The 18,564-nt window shown below is 44.2% G+C and overlaps 1 protein-coding gene across 1 annotated transcript in view; it reads left to right on the top strand.

The window, feature by feature from the left end:
• The window catches only part of LOC120847847, a 120,282-nt gene that overhangs the window by 93,904 nt on the left and 7,814 nt on the right, over window positions 1–18,564 (top strand). The window contains exon 2 of the mRNA XM_042291863.1: window positions 10,698–10,789. Within this exon, the coding sequence (XP_042147797.1) occupies window positions 10,711–10,789 (79 nt within the window). The 5' untranslated portion in view covers window positions 10,698–10,710. The remainder of the gene's footprint in view (window positions 1–10,697; window positions 10,790–18,564) is intronic.

Below are 18,564 nucleotides of genomic sequence, written 5' to 3'. Positions count from 1 at the left end.
ACGGAAGACTTATTTTATTCAATGCTACATTAGAAACTGTCCCTCGCCGTTAGGCGATACAATGAAAAAAATGACGAAACTTCATTCGGGAATTCGAGTGGTGTGAGCATGAATTCTTGTATGCAAATGCTAACTTTGCACTTAACTTCAATTGTTGTGTCTTTTTAAGAAAATCTGTATGTTCAGAAGCAAGGAAAATGCATTGGATCACGAGTTGCACCAGTCGTATGTGATATCTTTTTAGCTGAATGTGACAGAGGAATCTTTGAAGGTCTAGACATGGGGAAGAGCTTAAAGGTCTTTTGTTACGTGGACAATTTTTGTGCTTGTGCCACAACTCTATGTCTGCAACGATTACCTTATCAACAGGACGATGGATGTGTTTTGTTCAAACTCTTATACCCTCACCTTCACCCAATAAACCATGGCGTCTAAGAGGCTGCGGCTCTTAGATTTAAATTTGCACTTCAACAATAATCACGTAAGCTGAAAGTAGCAGCCACGCTCGAAGAAAGGGGTATTGCCTTTCTCGTCTGCCCATTCCAAATGAGTGAATCGGGGCATGGCGTCGTCGTTGATGAAAGCTTCCCTAGATAAGTTGCGCAAGCATACTATGGGCGACAGCTTCTTCATAAAGGCGGGCCGCATCCAATTAGCGGGCTATTCAAAACGTTTCTTGGAAAAAGTTGCAGAAACCTGTGTTTCAAAATATAAAGAACGACACCAGAAAGAAACTAGCCGGCCAGAGAAAAAAGACGAGACCGGTGGTAATCCCTTGTGTCCAAAGGCTGTCCCACAACATAAAGAGAGTTGCCGCACACTTTGATGTGCCTATGGTATTCTCTGACCTTCTCTGAATTGTCTAGCCTGTGCTCAAGAGTCCGCAACACACACACAAAAAAATAGAAGCATGTGCTAAGAAACACGCACCGCAGTACGTTGATTGTGCAACGTGAGTTGTTTACTGTTGTTTGTAACTTTCAGCAGAGCGTACGTTGGGCAAACCGGAAGGTGTATAAATGACATGTCCTATTTGTCAGAAGCTTTCAGAAGAATCGGGCAATCTCGCCATTCATTGCGATACGTGTTCATGTGCGCCAAATTTTAAAGAAACGAAAATTCTAGGAAAATGGAAAAATAAAACTGGGAGATAATTGCTTTATGTCTTTAATAATTAAGAAATAAAACGTTGAGACAAGGAAACAAACGTTTTCAATCTTATTTCAGTGTTTTAGGTCTATTGTTTAAGATGGAAGGGCGAGGATTGCTGAGTAAGTGCACCGTCCTTGCACTTAACAAAAAGAATTTGCATTTTTGTGTCGGGGGCCTGATTGCGTATATAAATAGTCAGTGTGTTTTCAATAAGCGTTCAGTTGGAAGTAGCGCTTGGTCCTCTCCCTTTTTTCTCGTGTCCACTTACTTTTGATGCGCTTTTGCAGTTCAACATGTACCGACTATCCAGCCCACTTAGCAATTTTACTGTCCCTTTAAGGAAATGACACTGTAATTAAGAGGTTTGTGTTGTCACCTGTTATGTTAAGCGGAACCGCCTTCCCAATTTTTCAAGCAAAAAAAAAAATAAACCAAGTTTTTTTGTGTAGTTTAGAAATTTGGAGGTTATATCATCAAAACAGCACGATGATATATTCAAATTATCAATCAGTTTAAATATTACGTCATAGTCCAAAACAAGTGAATTCTTTGGAAAAAAAAAAGGCATAATCTGATTTCATTGGATAAGCAAAGTTAGTAGCATAAACAAACGCCTTAGCAAAACTATCATTTAAAGCAAATGCGTAGTGCCCTCTTGGAACGTCGACACCACCAATCTTTGTGAGCGAAAAAACAACTCTTCTGGGTTCGTTGACAACTCTCGGAAATTGCTTAGTACTTAACTTAAAAGGTAGGGTTAAATTAGAAAAATGTTTGCGTCATTGAGAGCTACTTTATGATAATCTTCAGCTGACTTATAAGTAGGGTTCCGCGTTTTCGGTTTCTATTTTTTTCAAAATTCGGCGTACTTTTTTCGATGTTTATTTTAAAATTCAATTTTCGGTTTTTTTTCGGCGTATATTTATGCCCTCAAAATTTTATCGGCGTTTTTCAGTGAATATACAATAAACACCAACGGTCACCGGATCAGATGATTCTTGTAGCTCTGATATTTTCGATCATTCAAAGAATAACGGCACAGATACATTGAAAAAGAAATGGACACTTTATTTGGCGAATGTGTGCAACTGTAAAAGAAACAAGAAGAAAACAGAAGTACAGACAAGTAAGATATAAAGCCTATTTCCAAAAAAAAAAATTGAACTTTACCGTCTGTACGTCAGGATTACGTGATCTTATTATAGTACACACACATGTACATTCCCAAGTTCTCCTCGTTGATCCGCACTCTTTCTTCCCTGTTAATATAACCCTGAGCTTCGAGAATGCCCTCACAACGCTAACACTGGACACTGGCAGTCTAAGGATATGAAGAGCTGCCTGAGCCAAAATTGGCCCATCAACTAATTGTGACCACCAAAAGAGACACGGTGTGACGTATTGAAGCACAACATAACATGCAGAGCTTGAATCAAGTCAGTCTTCTTTACAACGAGTTAAAAAACACGCTTGTATGTGGGGAGTCAGGGGGCATTTCAGACTTCACGTTTGGATCTGATGCGGCACATTCAAACCAAAACGTCGTGATGGCATCCGTGTATCCCATAAATTCGGGCACATTTCGATAGACACTGTCGTTTAATTTTTTCGCCACAGCTCTGCGGTACGACTGGAAGGTCAAAGTGAGCTTTTCCGGTGAAAACTGAATTTGAGAAAATGAATGCGACGTATTTTTATCGACGTATTTTTATCGGTTTCAATCGAAAATGCCGAGCCTAAAAAGTGACCTTTTTCGGCTAAAACCGAATTTCCGAAAATGGATTCGGCGTACTTTTATCGGTTTTTATCGGTTTAAACCGAAAACGCCGAACCCTACTTATAAGCTTCCCAACGCGCAGCAAGGCCAAACGACCTCGCGACACGGAAAATACGTTTTTGTGTTACATTAAACAAGAGAGACAACTTGTTAGAAATAATATTCCTTTACAAAAAAAAAAAAGGAGGCAATCGGCGAGTTTGCTTTGTTTCTAAACATACTCCAAGTAGCTTCAACTGAATGATCTGAAAACGCAAGCAGAAATTCAACGAGGAAATCAACTAATTATTTATTGCACCAAAATTTGGCTTATCACAGGACGTTGAGAAAGGAATAGTATTTTTTCTATAGAGTGGAAATCAAATTCCCTAACGACACCAACTATCGAAAGAAGTCACTTCAAATTATTGTGTTTGTATGTGTGTGTGTGTGTGTGTGTGCGTGTGCGTGTGCGTGACTAGAAGCTTTATTTTTATTATATTTTTTTTTTCTTCACTTGTGTACTTTTATCTATCGTGCTCTATTTTAAGTTTAACTTATTTTTATTGTTTTTTTAGATTAGACAATGTCAACTTACTGGCAGGACTTATCTTAGCCGGACTTCGTATTGTTTAAAAAACTGACTTCCGTTTTTCTATATTTTCATCTCTTGCTCGTAACCCGAACATGGAGAGACCGTTCGGGATAACTGGACAGACGACTAAGCGATACGCGGTGTTCCCTCCCGATGTTCCTTTCAGACGAGGCGTTCGCGCGAATCGCCTCGTCTGAAGAGGCCAAGACCATGTTACGTTGAAACAGCACCTTATCACCGAAGACACCAAGGAAGGATAACTCTTCCCTGACTCTATCTTCTCCGGCACCGATTCCGCCATTTTGAAGCTCATTTCCCGTTCTCGTAGTATCTCGTTGACGGGGCCGAGTGGGAAAACGCTCGATATAACACGGCGGGTAGGCTTCTGGAAAAGCAGAATTGCTTTACTCCATTACAACACAAAGGCGAGCAAAGTAGCTATGGTGCCTGGAACGCGTCTCTCGTTGTTACGCTTACCGCGTCTTTATTCTTGCTTCCTCTGTTTTCGCCTCGAGATGTCACAACTGGCGCCTTGAGATATATGTCTCTGTCGTTTATTCACTGACCGCGATCCTGGTGGTGTTAACAGCAGCCGAGGTAAATGTGGCAGACGCCTGTCTTGTTGTAGGCGCCTTTGTAGTCAACCAGTTGACAAAACCCCAAGCAACCTTGGGTTGTGATCCATTGACGACAGCTATCCCTCTCAGACAGCATGTCTAAAAACAACCACCAGGATCGCGACAAGCGACGGTGACGTAACGCGGAGAGCAAGTCGTCTGCTTTTTGCGCAGGGGCTGCTCTGACGCCAGTACGACGCCGAGATCTGATTGGCCTTGATTGGAAGGACAGCGGGTACAAGTCAATGATAGATGCCTTGAGGCCTACCCACTATTTTTGTTTCAATCAGCCAAATAGAGCTTGGCGTTCCGAAATCATTACAGCACCTTTACAAGAAGCAGACGAACTTGCGCTCCGCATCGGCTCCTGGGACGAAACGTGTCGCGTTCCAGGCCCCGTACTTCAAGGGCGAGCGAAATTCTTTGAGCAGGCTGATAATACACGCATGTTTGTCGGCGTTGAAGTGAATGAGTTCCTACATGTAGTATCGGCGTCGTTTTTAGTTATGATAAAACGGAGTACGTATGCGATGTGAAACTCGTCAGGTAAATTTATGGTGTCTGGACGTACGAGGCGGCCCAGCCGCATCTACGGAGGACTGCCTGGCTGGAAATAATTTTCGCAATGTGAAATGTTAGGAGCGACCATTCCTCATTAAGAGCACATCGACTTCATTTCAGAAATATCCTATTCACAGATCGGCAGTGTTCCGGGGCCACCTGCTAGACGCCAGTGTATTCTCTCGTCGCAAACAGTTACAAGCCAACACAACGTACTCGAACATACTCAAAGAAGAATGTGCTAATCAACCTTAGTAAATAAGCGACTATTTTTTTATATAGAAACTTTGTTTTGAATTATTGCGGAAATAAACGTGTTGAAGTAGCTTGAGGTACAAGATAAATGATAACAAAAGGTAATGACGGTGATGTTGCCCGTTATATTCATTCATTTTTTCCGCTTGCCTTTCTTATTTTTCAGATGAAAAAAAAAAAGCAAATACAGCGCAAAAAAAAAAAAATGGACGAGCGCAGCTCATGGCCTCACTCGAGTAACCGCGTATAACTCGCTTGAGGAGCGTATAGTTACTCTGACTTACACAGGCAGCATATACGGCTTTTCTTGCCTAGAGTAACATAATGGCTCCGCCATTTCTTTGATCGGGTACTCCCTAGAGCCGTTGCATCGGCGCGGAGCCACGCGCTCTACTGGTCCATGTCGTTTTGTTGAGCACTGTACATATGAATGGGTTGTGCGAAGAACCGGCCAAAAATGTCACTTTGTACCGTCGGGCCCATTCCGCAGTCGCTGTATCTGCATTTTTCTCAGCGAAGCGGTATCGAAAACGAATCGGCTTCGATCCGACTCGCGGTATTTAAAATAGCCGAGAGAAACGCGTCAGACGCATGCTTGACGTAACTTCTTACGCACGAATCAATTAACTGTATTCGTGGAGTGAGTTCTTTCACACGCGCTGCTGCTTCTGACGCCTTTCTTCTGTTGCCACTTTATCTGACTTACCTTATACTTTGGAGGATCTAACGATCGCCTTCTTTTTTTCTTTTTTTTAAAGTCCGCCTCCCCGTTTTTCGGAGTTTCGTAGGGCTGCAGAAGAAAGCAAATTGAATATCGAACAAACATCTAAACAAAACGAAATGAGAGGGATCTCACCGCTTTCAGCCTGAGGACGTCATACAGTCGAAGAAAAACATACCACGTAAAGAAGAAACGTACTCAAACGAAAACGCTTTACTAAAAAACAGGCAAATGATGTGAGCATTTTTTTTTTCGTGTGTGTTCCCGCATCGATCAAATGCAGTATGGGCTGCATCACTCTCCTCTTCAAAGACCGTTTCAGAGGCGAGCAGTTGCTGCTTTTGAGATTCTGTCTCCGAAAAGGTCGTTAGTAGGTACGACGCTCGAGATCTCGTGAGGTTTTCGTTGACAGCTCAACACACTACCCTAGGGAGAGGGAGCGAGCGCTCGAATAAGCTTCACCTGTTCTTCTTATGAAAGCGTCGGTTTCAAAATGTTTAAGAAAGTTCCACGTGAATAGGACGTGGGGATTCCATGCCTCGCATCCGTAACAAGCATTTCTTTTTTTCTTTAGGAATCGTGCTTTCAGAGACGCCGTGTTGTCTTGGCAGTAAGGTTTCATTTTTCTTTTTCCTCGACGAGCTCCAAAGGATTAGCGGTTTCGCCTCCTTGAAATGTTGCGTATACCGTTCTGGAGAACGCGGTGGTACCGCGGAAGATAGGTTAATAAAAATAATTAAATATAATAGTTCCACAAGTGTCGTTCCCTAGTCGAGTGAATTTGTATTTTCTTAAAGCAGCACCAGCGGTCTTCGCACCCTTAAACGCTGGGCCGCAGGTGTGAAACACCTCCCAAGAAACACACGAAAATTGTATCATGAAAAATAGCCATTTTTTTTTAAGAAAGAAAACCGCTAACTACACGAGGAAATTTCCCGTTCGAAAATCGCGATCTTGCTTTTAACGATACCGTATTTGAAACTCGCGTGCAAAAAAAAATACCCCCGTTTTCTTTGTTTTGTTTTTAGTAACACCGGGAATTGATTTTTGTATGCTCCGAATCTTCTGTGAGTTTCGGCTGCTTTTTTTGCACATATGTTTCAACCTCAGCTCTACCATTCTACAAAACTTCGCCAAGTGAAAAATGTATATATACATATATATATTAAACGAATGAATAGGTGGAAGCTTGAACGGTGAATGAAAGATAAATGCAGTTGCGTTGATTTTTCTTCCTGAGTTTGAAATGGCTGTCATCCACTGCGCAAACTCATCGATCCCTAGTCACAGTCCTCCAAATATAAACGATATGGGTGCGAATTATGAACGCCTTCGCGGAATATGTCGGCAGGTGAACAGGCGCGCGTGAAACTGAATAAATGGACAATCTTCCGATGGCCAAAATGACATAAAAATAGGCCGCCATTTTGACAAATTCGCTCAGCGTTGGTATAGAGGGTATAGATCCACGTTAAAAAGGAAAAGAAAACTCCAAGAAGTCATCGTCGCAAGTTTTCTTGGTGTTCATTGTACACCAAGAAAACTTGGTGTACAATGAACGTTTGACGGTATTTTATAAGATACCATTTTTCAAGCGCCTTAGAAGGTTGGCGTCGGGGGACACCTGTACAGAAGGATTAAAAGTCACTTCTATTAGCGCACACTCTTAAATTAGCAAACTAAAGAAAGAAGAGTACATTACATTCCTTGAGGTGTACCCCAACGAGGCATTTAAGGCCCCACTTCATTTATATTACACCTATTCTTTCCGCTCGAGTTCGACCAGGAACGGGCCTCTGGCTTTAGTCAAGTGCGAACTAGAGCCAGAATGCAAATTTTCTCCGAAAGGGTTTGATAGACGCCTCTGCAATCGCAACCTTAAATCTTAAAAAAAAAACAAAAAAAAACTGTTATTGATATTTGGCTAAAGAATCCCATACGTAAATTTTTCATGTATGAGAATATTATTGATGAGGAGTAAATTTGACACCCCAAATTGGTTATTTAAAGAAAAGGAAGCTCACCAGTTTTATTTACCTCTACAGTTTTATTAGGGATAGTATACGTGTAGTGCTACAATGTCGGTTCTGCTACGTCGGGATCATTCTACTGGCCTGCCTAGATACAGCCTTTCAATTGTCAATGGAAAGTGCCACAGAAACATAAACAAAATCGTAATAAAAGATTATTCAGGCGCTTTGCTTAGAGCCTTCCTTAGACTTCCGGCTTGTGTTTCAACTTTGGAAACCAAACAAGGGGCAAGCAACATACCTGTAGACGTCCTGGAAATTCTCAAGGCACGTCCCAAAGCACGATGCCTTGCCGCTGATATACCGTTGGCAAGACAAACCCCCAATTTAGTCGAAAGCTCTGGCACGCATGCGACCACATGTGCCTGTTAATTTCGCACGGTCCAAAGTTCTCACAACGTGCCTCCATGAAATTTTTTTGAGCTTGGGCTGTTTTGCTAGAACAGCGTCGCAGCTGAGACTGGGTGAAAGAACGCACCGCAAAGGCCGGGGCGCGCGAGCGTCTTCAGACGCGGTTTGAGTCCCGCTCAGCTCGGGCGCTGGTTTTGTAGTGCTCTCTTTCACCCAGTCTTACCTGAGACGCTGTTTCTGGCAAGCCGGCCCAGGTGCCACCCTTGATATTAAAGGTATTCAGCAGCAAAACTCAAATACACCCCTGTTGTCCTAGATTCATCAAACACAAAGTTGGGGTCAAAGTTTACGGAGCGCGCCGATCGGACTCTTACGACGACGACTTCGCGCTTTTGTTGTCCAAGTCTTATCGGCGCGCTCCTCGAACTTTCGGCTCCGACTTTGTGTTTGACGAGTCTATAGAGCCTGTGGTTGTGATTCTACAATTTAGAATGTCCATCGTTCTGGGTAATTATATTTTAAGATATTATGTTTACATGGACGGGTCAGTTATCTCCGACGGCTCAACTTGGCGCAACAGGGCATGTCGTCATGCGAAGTCATTTGACAGCGGTTGCAGTCTCTATCAGCCGACGAAAAGCAGCGTTTATTATACTTCGTTCCAGCTTAAATTCATGAAACGATTTTTCTGCTTTCGCTAAATAGTAATACTACTTAAAATTACTCTGTAACGTTAATAACTGAAAAAAACTTCCCTTAGTTTTTCTTTCTAGGCAATGGCAGTTGCCAAAGCATTTCCAGAAATACGAGCATCGTTTATCGCGTCAGCTTGGACACAGAACAAGCGGCCACGGCAGCGTTCCGTGTTTCTCAGACTGAAGAGCGGCATGCGCGGCCTCCTTCCATCACTCAAGGCATTCACCGCAGACATTGGCAATGCCCGAATTATTCCGAAAGAAGAAAATCGGAGGATTTGCTTTTGTTAATTCACGCACTTCGTTATGAGACTGACTCATCGCAACAATTTATCGGTCGGATAGGTCACTGGTGCGCATATTCACGCAGAAACATGCCGTGTATAACTTTTTTTATTTTGTAAAATACACAAGTTACTGCATTATTAAAAGCTCGACCAATTTTGCGGCTGCCGCAAATAATTCAGTTGCAGCTGGTTTCCCAACTGCGGGCAGGCTGCCACGAGATATCCAAAAGTTAGAGCCAGAACACGAGTAAAGCTAAATGAAGTGTGTCTGCTTTCGTACGAAAGATATAAGAATTCTCGTATCAAGCCTTGGAAAGGTTTGTTACCTTCCACGTTTTGGCATGCATCCGAATGTTGCACAACTCCTGTTGTTGTTGTTGTTTTTTCTTGTTTTTTTTTAATAGGCGGGCTAAATGCGAGTTTACGTGAGACAATATTGTCTCACAACGGCTGAGTTTGTGCCGCACCGAGGGAACTAAAAACGATGAATTTGGTCTGCATCGCGTGTCACTAAAAACTTCTCTTTTTTTTTTTTTTCTTTACAGCCGGAGAAACAATTTCTTTACCGCGATAGCGTTAGGAGCTCATGTAGCCGAAAAGCAAGCGTCAGTGGCGTGACATAAAAAGCGCGGACGCGATATTCCTGATTGGTCGATAGGTTCATGACGTCACAATTGCATGATCTCGCGCGGGAATTTCAAACAACCCACAACGCTCACATGAAACGTCACGTCACGCGTGGAATGAAAATGATTGAAAAAAAAATGACATGTAATGCGAATCAAAGGCCACAACGTCACCGACGCCGGCTTTTCTGCGACACGTGCTCCTTAACGTGATCGCGTTAAAAATTGCTGCGAAAGACGATCATGGAATGTTCAATGCCTATTTCAATATAAGCACTAGAAATAAGCGTAACTATAGTTTAAGTGGCACTTTGAAAAGTCGTACAACGGTGGCTAGAAAAGAGCAGCACTAAACTCTGTTTCGTAAGATCTGACTGCAAAAATTATATAAATGTATTTTAAGTCAAGTCACTGAAATGTTAATTATTTAATCACTACTTTAAAGGGATGGTGAACCGAAATTTGGATTTTAAAAAATAATGCTGGAGATGTAGGTGGGACGCTACAATCCCTACGACACTACTAGTAAGGCGATATCTCGAATGGACGGCCGTATTTTTGCAAAAAGAAGCCGCGATTGAACCAGAAGTACGATGCGCGTGATGTCAAGATACCTTGTTTCCTCCTCTCTTCGCTTCGCTCCCTCAAGGCCGCGAGGCGGAGAAGACGGGAGGCCGTTCCCTCTCCTTCTCGGAAAAACATGACGTCAACATTCGTGCCAAATGCGCCTCTTTTTTTGAAAAATACGGTCATCCGTTCGAGATATCGCTGTATGAGTGATGTTTTGGTTTTTGTAGCATCCCGTTGCACGCTTATGCCGCGTGTTTTGGGTAATCCAGATTTCGGTTCAGCATTCCTTTAACAGGATCTTTATCGGACTACTAGAATTCAGAATCGTCGATTCTGATCGGGTTCTTGAAGTCTATAATGACATTGCAAAAGCGTCCTCCAAGCAGACAGAACGCAAAATGTATTGTGACATGCCAAAGTACTCGACGGATAGCTCAACATTCAAACTTTTTGTCAATTGTTTTTTTTTTTCTTTTTGCAGGAAACTGGTCGTTATGAGTCTCCCTCAACTCCTCCTGCTCGTGGTCCTGGTGACTTGCGGGTTCCTGTGCGTGGCCAACGCCAGCATGGAGGGTAACCGCCGACCACCCGAGGCCTATCGCAAGACTCACCTCCCTTCGCCTTTCATTTCATTATATAATCAGCGACAGCTTAAGAAAGGCGGAGCGTGGCTAAGTACGTTTCGTGATTCTTGCCTCGTGATTGGTTCTTCGGCCTCCTTACCTGCCAATGCCACAATCTCATTGGCTCCTGAACGATAATGAGATGCTTGGGACTAGTTCCACTAAATTAGCTACGCTTCAGACGAATGACACTTGCCCATATTGCGACTTAAACTCATGGTTGCCTGTTATCTGAAGCTTTTTGCCTGAACTTGCAGGAAACGTTTTTTTTCCGTCCTCCACAAATGTTCAAACAGTTCGCAACAGAGCAAAGCAATATTACATGAGCTTCCTAACATTCAACCTAATGCTGAGGGAGTCGCACTTTTGAATCATGACGATCGGCTGTTGCGTCTGCTCTGCACAAGCACCAAAATGGTGGCGCCCGCAACAATGTCGGGGAGCAGAGTGGCGATACTCTAATCGCAGCTCATTTAGTGTCTCTACTTGGGACTAGCCACGCCCTGCGTTTCTTAAGCCGTCAGTGACAATGCGAAACTCAAGTTCGTCTGCTACTTGCTCAGGGGTTGCAGTGACGTCAGAACGCCGAGTTCTGATTGGCTCCGAAGCAGCTAGCGTTGAGTTCTACCCACTATTTTTCCAATCAGAGCCAACCAGAACTCGGCTGTCCGACGTCACCGGAACCCCTCCGCCAGAAGCAGACGAACTTGCGCTTCGGATAAATTTCAGATCATGCACGATGCATGCTGCATTACCAGCGCACAATATACAAAATTAAAAGAAGAAAACAAAAAGGGGGAACCTCCGCATGAGTTCCCCCAGCGCGACACTTACAAATCTTGGAATAATTGTGTTCCTGATGTAACAAAAGAACGCATTTGCTTGGTATTCGCCTGAACACGTTACTAAATAATCAAAAATGAGACTCCGTGTAATTGAGGTGGCGCCTTGCAAACGTCAATGCGCTGACAATACTTTTCCCGCTACGAACTTTATTTTTTATCGTAAACGTGGCATTACATTCGGCAAAAACGAACTGTTTACGTTTGATTACGATTTATGTAAGTGCAAGAGGCATTCGGGGCTCTAACTTCTTGGACATCAAACTTGTTCTTGTTGATCTTCGACCGAGCTTATAAAAATTAAATTCGTGGTGTTCAGTACGTCGCTCGGACAAGGCATACATGTCGCATTATATTTCGAACTCCCTAGCGATGCATTAGCAGAAATTTCATCATTCCCGCTGCTAAGGCTATCCGTAGCGTTTCAGCGATTACCATGCCAATGACGTTCTGCACTCTACTCTGTTGAAGGCACGCTAAAACAAAATAAAGACAGGAATAAAACGTCCCTAAACCGCATTCTCTTCATAAACCGCGGCTCTAAAGTGCGATTTTTTGTTCTTACTTTTTTTGTCGCAGCCTAATTTCTTTTTAATTTTTGATGATGGTGATAACTAAACCGGGAAGAATCCTTTTTTTTAATTTTTATAAACACTTGTTTGAAACGAGGTGCAGGAGGCTACCTAGTGAAATGCAAAAGATAATTACCTCACTAGCGCAAAAAAATTTTAACAAAAAAAAAAATCTTATGACACTGGTTAACGTATACGCTCCGTGCGGGAACTATAGGGGGCGCTTTGAAAAACGCGCGCAGCGCCGCTAGCGGACGAGCTGGCGTTCGACAGTGAGGCGCGTTCAGCAGCCTGCGGCGCCTTTTCGCATGCCAAGCTGTGGCGGCGGAAGCGCGCACGGACGCAACTTTTGCTTTTTGAGCCAATACGTTGAGGGTGACATTGCATTAGTGCTGGGGCAGAAGGGCATTTAGCTGTTCTCCACTTCTTATATATCGAGTTTGAGTCGTTATTAGGGCTAATTTCTCTAGTTGCGGCCGAGAAAGGAGTTGGAGCAATTTTCCGAAAAGCAAGACGGCCGCCACCATAATTGCTCTGAGTGGGAAATTTATTTCGCTCGTCGATGTAAACGTAGGGCTGCTGGAACGATAACATTTGGAGGCGAGTGAGATGTTCACTAAGTTTGTGCACGAAGTGTGCCAAGTTTTATTAAGACAGCAGGTGTGAAAGTTATGTTTCTAACGAATAAAGAAATAAAGCTGCACTGGATATCCAATATTGGACCCAAAATGTTGTGTTATAGCGGGCTGTGCAAAGTGCAGATTTGGGCACACAGGTGCTTGGACTTGACAGTAACATGACACAGCACTTATTATACCAAAAAGAGGTGGCACAGGGAAACCAGGTGGAAATTTCGTTTGGGCGGCGCAACTCAATGGGAACCGATTTTGACCATGAAAGGGCCGTCAAGAGAATACCACTGGTCTTGGGAAGTGGAGACTTTACAGGTAGGAAGAGACTAGTGGACTGTACTTCCAATCGAAAAACGTTTACAAAAGGTGGTTCCAAAGCCGAGAAAACAAAGTTTTCGGCCAACACACGGTTTGGCCGTCAAGGGCTTTTGCGGTCAGTTGTGTAATAACCTGTTGTGCGAGGTGCTGATTTTCGGCGCACAGGTACTTTGACATGACCGTAACTTGACGCAACACTTATTCACCAAAAAGAGTTGGCATAGCAAAACCAGGTGGAAATTTAGTTTGGGCGGCGTAACTAAATGGGAACTGGTTTTGACCGTCAAAGGATGTCAAGATAATACCACTCATCGTAGGAGGTGCACACTTTACAGATAGGAAGGGACCAGTGGGCGGTACTTCCAATTCCAACCACTTTGCGATAGGTGGCTAGAAAGCCGAGAAAAAAAAATTGCTGTCTACAGAAATCGGAGTGTCAGCGTTTCCACATCCAAAAAGGAGGCTGATCAAGAACGAAAGCACACCACATAAACTTCCATACTCAAACGTCGATTCTCCAGTGATTCCGAATTTCATTGTTGTCTTCATTAGATTCATATGTGTCACTTTTTTTTTTTTTACCGTTCGAATCTTTCTTGATGAAGTACAGATTGCGTGTCATACTTGTCCGGAAATATCATCGACACGTACGATGATGACGAAACTTCTTTGGAGGGCATTCCTCCAACGAAATTGGCACTGCATACCCGCGAGTGTGGGATGGCATTTCAGTTCGTCCCATCGGCGCTAACACATGTAGGCGTTACTGGTACGAAAACAAACGCACAGCGCAAAGCGGCAGTGTATAATATGTCAGCCGTACGCACACAGTGGCAAACATGATCGGGAGACCAAATTTCTCGCGTCGTACGGCACGAGTCCATCGCTGTCGCTGTCCCACAAAACATCGGCGAAGTGAAAAACTGTGAAACTTTGTTTCCACGAGATACGACGCATAACTATTGAAGCACTTAATAACGACGCAGCACAGGCTGCTGCGTCATTATTGACAGCTGACATTATTGATGGCGCAACCGCACCACTCCGACTTCAATGAGTATACGCGGCGTGGTTTCGGTTTCGTTTTCTCTGGGGTTCTCACTGCCTACCTTTGGTACCGGCCGCGCGGCGGCGCGCCAGTCGCGTCGCACGGAGTGTATACCCGGCATAAAGGCGGGTACACTCAAAGAAATCTGGAGCGTCTGCTTTCCTGCAAAGCGCTTGAGAGAGCTTATCGCTGCGATCTACGGATAGAGCTCGGCGAAAGACAAAGCTGAAAATAGATTTTAAATATAAAAAAAAAAAAAGTAAAACAGTCTGCGCTCGCTGTGTAACTGCACGACGTTCCGCGTGCTTACGTCATGCTAAGTGTCAAAACGCAGACAGCTTTTTTTATCATTGTATGTTTAAACATATTTCCACTCTCGTCAATCAGCGAGCTCCCTCCATATACTTTGCAGGGATTGGCTCTCCTGGCTGCTTTGCGAGAAACTGGACGCTCCAGATTTTTTAGAGTGTACGCAGGAGGCAGTCTTTCCCATTCTATTTCTCCCCACTCTGAGCATACCGTGCTCATCTGCTCGTGGTTTATTTATTGACTCCCAGTTTTCACTTAGGAATGCAACGTACACTGCAATGTGACGTCTATGGTCTATCTACTGTTTCAAGTCCGATGATGGAAGAGACATTCGCATCAGTTCCTCAGGCGCTTCGAGGTGTCTTCGGCCTACGAAGAACGTATACTACGCTCTTCATCCCGCACGAGACAACGGTAAATGGAGCGATGCCATCGAGCATCGAGCGACGGGGCCGTGTATCTACAAAGGGGGATAGATAGGGAGGATAAATAAAGGTGAAGGTTCTTCGAATCGGGCGGCGACTCTCGCCCCCTAGCCTAAAAAGTGTCACCACGTAGCCGAGAAACGGGAATACCGAAAACACGCGTTTAGAGAAGAGAGTAATAGCATTTATTAGTGCACTTCCGAGTATCACCTCTCGTCGTCGTATCACCTCTCACGTCGACCTGGGTGTAGGTGTGTGTCTGGGGCGGGGGAGGGGGGGGGGGATACCATTTTAAAGCAATTTAGAAGGGTTTGCGTGGAAAAATAAAACACATCAAATGCAGTATGAGAAAGTCATTGCCAGAAGTGAAACTTCTTGAGCTACGCCCCTACTCCCTCCCATCCCCTACCCTCCCCCCTCCCCTTTCCCCTCCGCCCGCCTCAGAAAGCAATATATTTATATTTTTATAAAAATATTTTTTTTAATGTTTGAGAAAATAAAATGTGAGAATTGAGTATCATGATCGCGGTTTAAAGTGCAGTAATGACTTTTTAATTTGTGTTTCACACAAATTCGGCATTAGCGCAGCTGATATACTAGGTTTGATGGAGAAAACGAGACCTGGTTCTTCCACCAGCGTAAATAAACTACGCATTGTGAAAAGCTGGAAATTTCTCAGAACATGACGCCACCGATGGGGACAGCATACGAAGTTCGAGAACATGACGTTACATGGATCATAAGATAAAAGAGAAAGACAATATTTATTTTTGTGCCGACGTCCGCCTATGCCTAATTTCGTGAGAAAAAAAAAATGCTGTGGGTGCCTGTGACATTTACTTCGGTGAAGCAAACTCGTCAGCGAGTTTCCTTTCTTGCTGATAAACTAATTTTGCTAAAATAAATGCCACAGACGGCTACAACAGTATACATCTTGTTTTAACGACTTACGTGGACGTCCCCATCCCCATCACCGGCATGCTATTCTGACGGGATGTTCAGCTTTATCCGATACTTTTATTTATGCTGGCTGATAAACCGGGTTTTACTTTCTCGGTCGAACCCGGTAGTATGCTCACGTCCATGTGTAAAGACACTCCCTTCCAGTAACGCTTTATATTTGCTGTACGAAGATATCCATATTCACTGTCGTACGCAATGTTTAAAAAAAATGTACTGTATACTTTTTGGTCGGAACCACGAGAAATAAAACAAAGAAGGAATGAAACGGGGAAATAATCATGGTTGTTCACCATTATTCAGGCAACGCCGCCATTATTCGCATTGCAGCGCCGTCTCCCGTGACGTTTTTGTACTTCTGGGGCGGTAACAGACACAGCGCCACAAAGCCCCACTATATATCAGTAAAAGGGTACTCCGGCGTTTTCTTCGTAGTCCCCGATTTTCCGCTGAAAATTTGTTTAACACACAAACATATACCTCTGAAATAGTAAAAATAGTGAATAGTAACTTTGAGGAGCAAAATTTATAATTTTGATCCTCAACGTATTTTACAAAGTGAAAGTCTCCACTGGCAACAATCAAAAAGTAACGTCAGGGAAAAGAAAGGGTTCACTTTTTGGTCTGTAGACTTTGTTCCCAACTCATTAAAAGCAGTTTCATGGTGTCAAAGGAATGCCTCGGAAGCTCGCTCCGGCCAGCATCCGCGCACGAATCTTATGTTCGCCCTAGTCTATTTTTGGACTGCCCACTCGACCTGCAAGCTTGCCTTTCCCTGACATCACGCCACTGAAATGCGCGGGTATATTTGAATGTTGGATTTGGCATCATTTTCGCTTGCCGATTTAACAACAATTCTGAAGTTTGCGATACTAAGTATCATACCGGAAAGAGTAAAGGCCGGTGATTCCGAAAATTTAGTTAGTTGGGATAGCTAAAAAAATCATTGGAGTACCCATTTAAAGCATAAGGTCAAGGCATTGTTCGTTGCGTGCGACCTAGAGCATCTCTCGAAAGCTTTTTGCACTATTGGAAGTGTTACTAAATTTCCGTAACCCGGAGCAGCTTGTACCGTGAAACTTTAGCACTCCATATACAAGGAAACTGCGCCTGCATAAAACCCACTATCATCTTAGCCGCTGCCATCCCTCATTGCTCCCGGTGTACCTATCATATTCCGCCAAGTGATTTAAAGTTTCCACGCATTCAGATGTCCCAAGTCGGCTTCACACGGGAGTAACAGGTAGAGCCACCGAACCGCTTTTCTGACTCCACACGCACGAGTTCTTTCGCGATTAGCTTACAGCGAAACCAGAGCGGTTCTCGACGCCATTCTTGATGGAATGTGCTCGCCATACTTGGCGTAGATTGGGGTCGAGCGGAGGTTGCGACATAGGGGGGAGGGGGGGGGGGGGAGCGGAGAGAGTGTTGGTAGCTGGAGATGAGTTCTCGTGGCCAAAATTGCCGTGCGGGGCATCGCGGCGTTAATTATAAGGGACGCTTAATTCTCTCGTGGCTACTGCCTCCGTTTCTTTCCCCGCATCCTAAATAACCGCTCGCACGACTACTCGTACGTGCGTACGCGCTTTAATGGCATCAGTTGACTCAAGGACTATGGTGCCTTGAAGTGCGCGTCCTTCTGGTGTGACTTGCGTCCCACCCCGCACCATGTATCGAAAGTGGTATCGAAATGGCAACAAATGACGTCACAGAATCCTGGCGGCTGGTGGCAGAAGTCCCGGCAAAAAGTACGAGCGAAACGGGAGTATCGCTGTCGTTGCGGAATCCCAACTCCTGCAGCTGCCGAAGCGTCCGTCCACTGTTAAGCTGAAGAGCGATCTGCCGGAGGACAGGCGTCCGCCCCATCCACCACCGCTGCTTCGACACCGTCAAGGTCGCGGCCGGCGGCGGCAATGTGGCGATTCTGGGACGTCATCAGACGAAAATCGAGGAACCACTTTTTTTTTTTTTTTTTAGGACCCGAAAAACACACCAGTCGGGGACGCGTTACAGGCACCGAGAAAAACTCTGGCGATTCCGCGCGCGTGGATCCTTTCTAAAATTTAGGGAATGTAATGCCCACACGCGGAGAGAGCGCATTGTTTGACGCACGTGGCGCACACTCGCACACGCACTCTAAAAAGAGTCTGCGAGTTTGCTTTTCTCCGGAACACCGGGACAGCCAATCACAACGAAGAAGTGAAGGATCCCAACGAACGACGAAGTTGAGAACGACTTTCTTTCAAAACTGTGATGTTCCCCGGGGCAACGCGCACATCGCTTTATTTTTTTATTTTTAAGCTTTCTCATTTGGTGGGACTTTTTTATTGTTCGCCGCGATTCGCTCTCTTGAGTTCTGCAAAAAACTAAGCTCACGTTCCTTTATTTATTCTTATATTTTTTATAGTGCGCAGATGTACACAGTGTGACACTCTTAGTGCGAACAAGCGATCGCCAATTTTTACTGTTTTTGTATCAAAAACTGAACGGGTGCTACAAAAGGTACTGTTGTGAAGGTAAATCCTTATTCAGGGCATTAACCGAAGCGGTAAAGTTTGAGGCTTTTCTATATCCTCAATGAGTAGAATGCACAAAAGTGCCGATGTCTTGTTCGCGCTC

This window comes from Ixodes scapularis, unplaced genomic scaffold, assembly GCF_016920785.2.
Source record: "Ixodes scapularis isolate PalLabHiFi unplaced genomic scaffold, ASM1692078v2 PGA_scaffold2__306_contigs__length_199485367, whole genome shotgun sequence".
NCBI classification, from domain to species: Eukaryota; Metazoa; Arthropoda; class Arachnida; order Ixodida; family Ixodidae; genus Ixodes; species Ixodes scapularis.
This window is presented reverse-complemented; position numbering and strand designations above follow the sequence as displayed.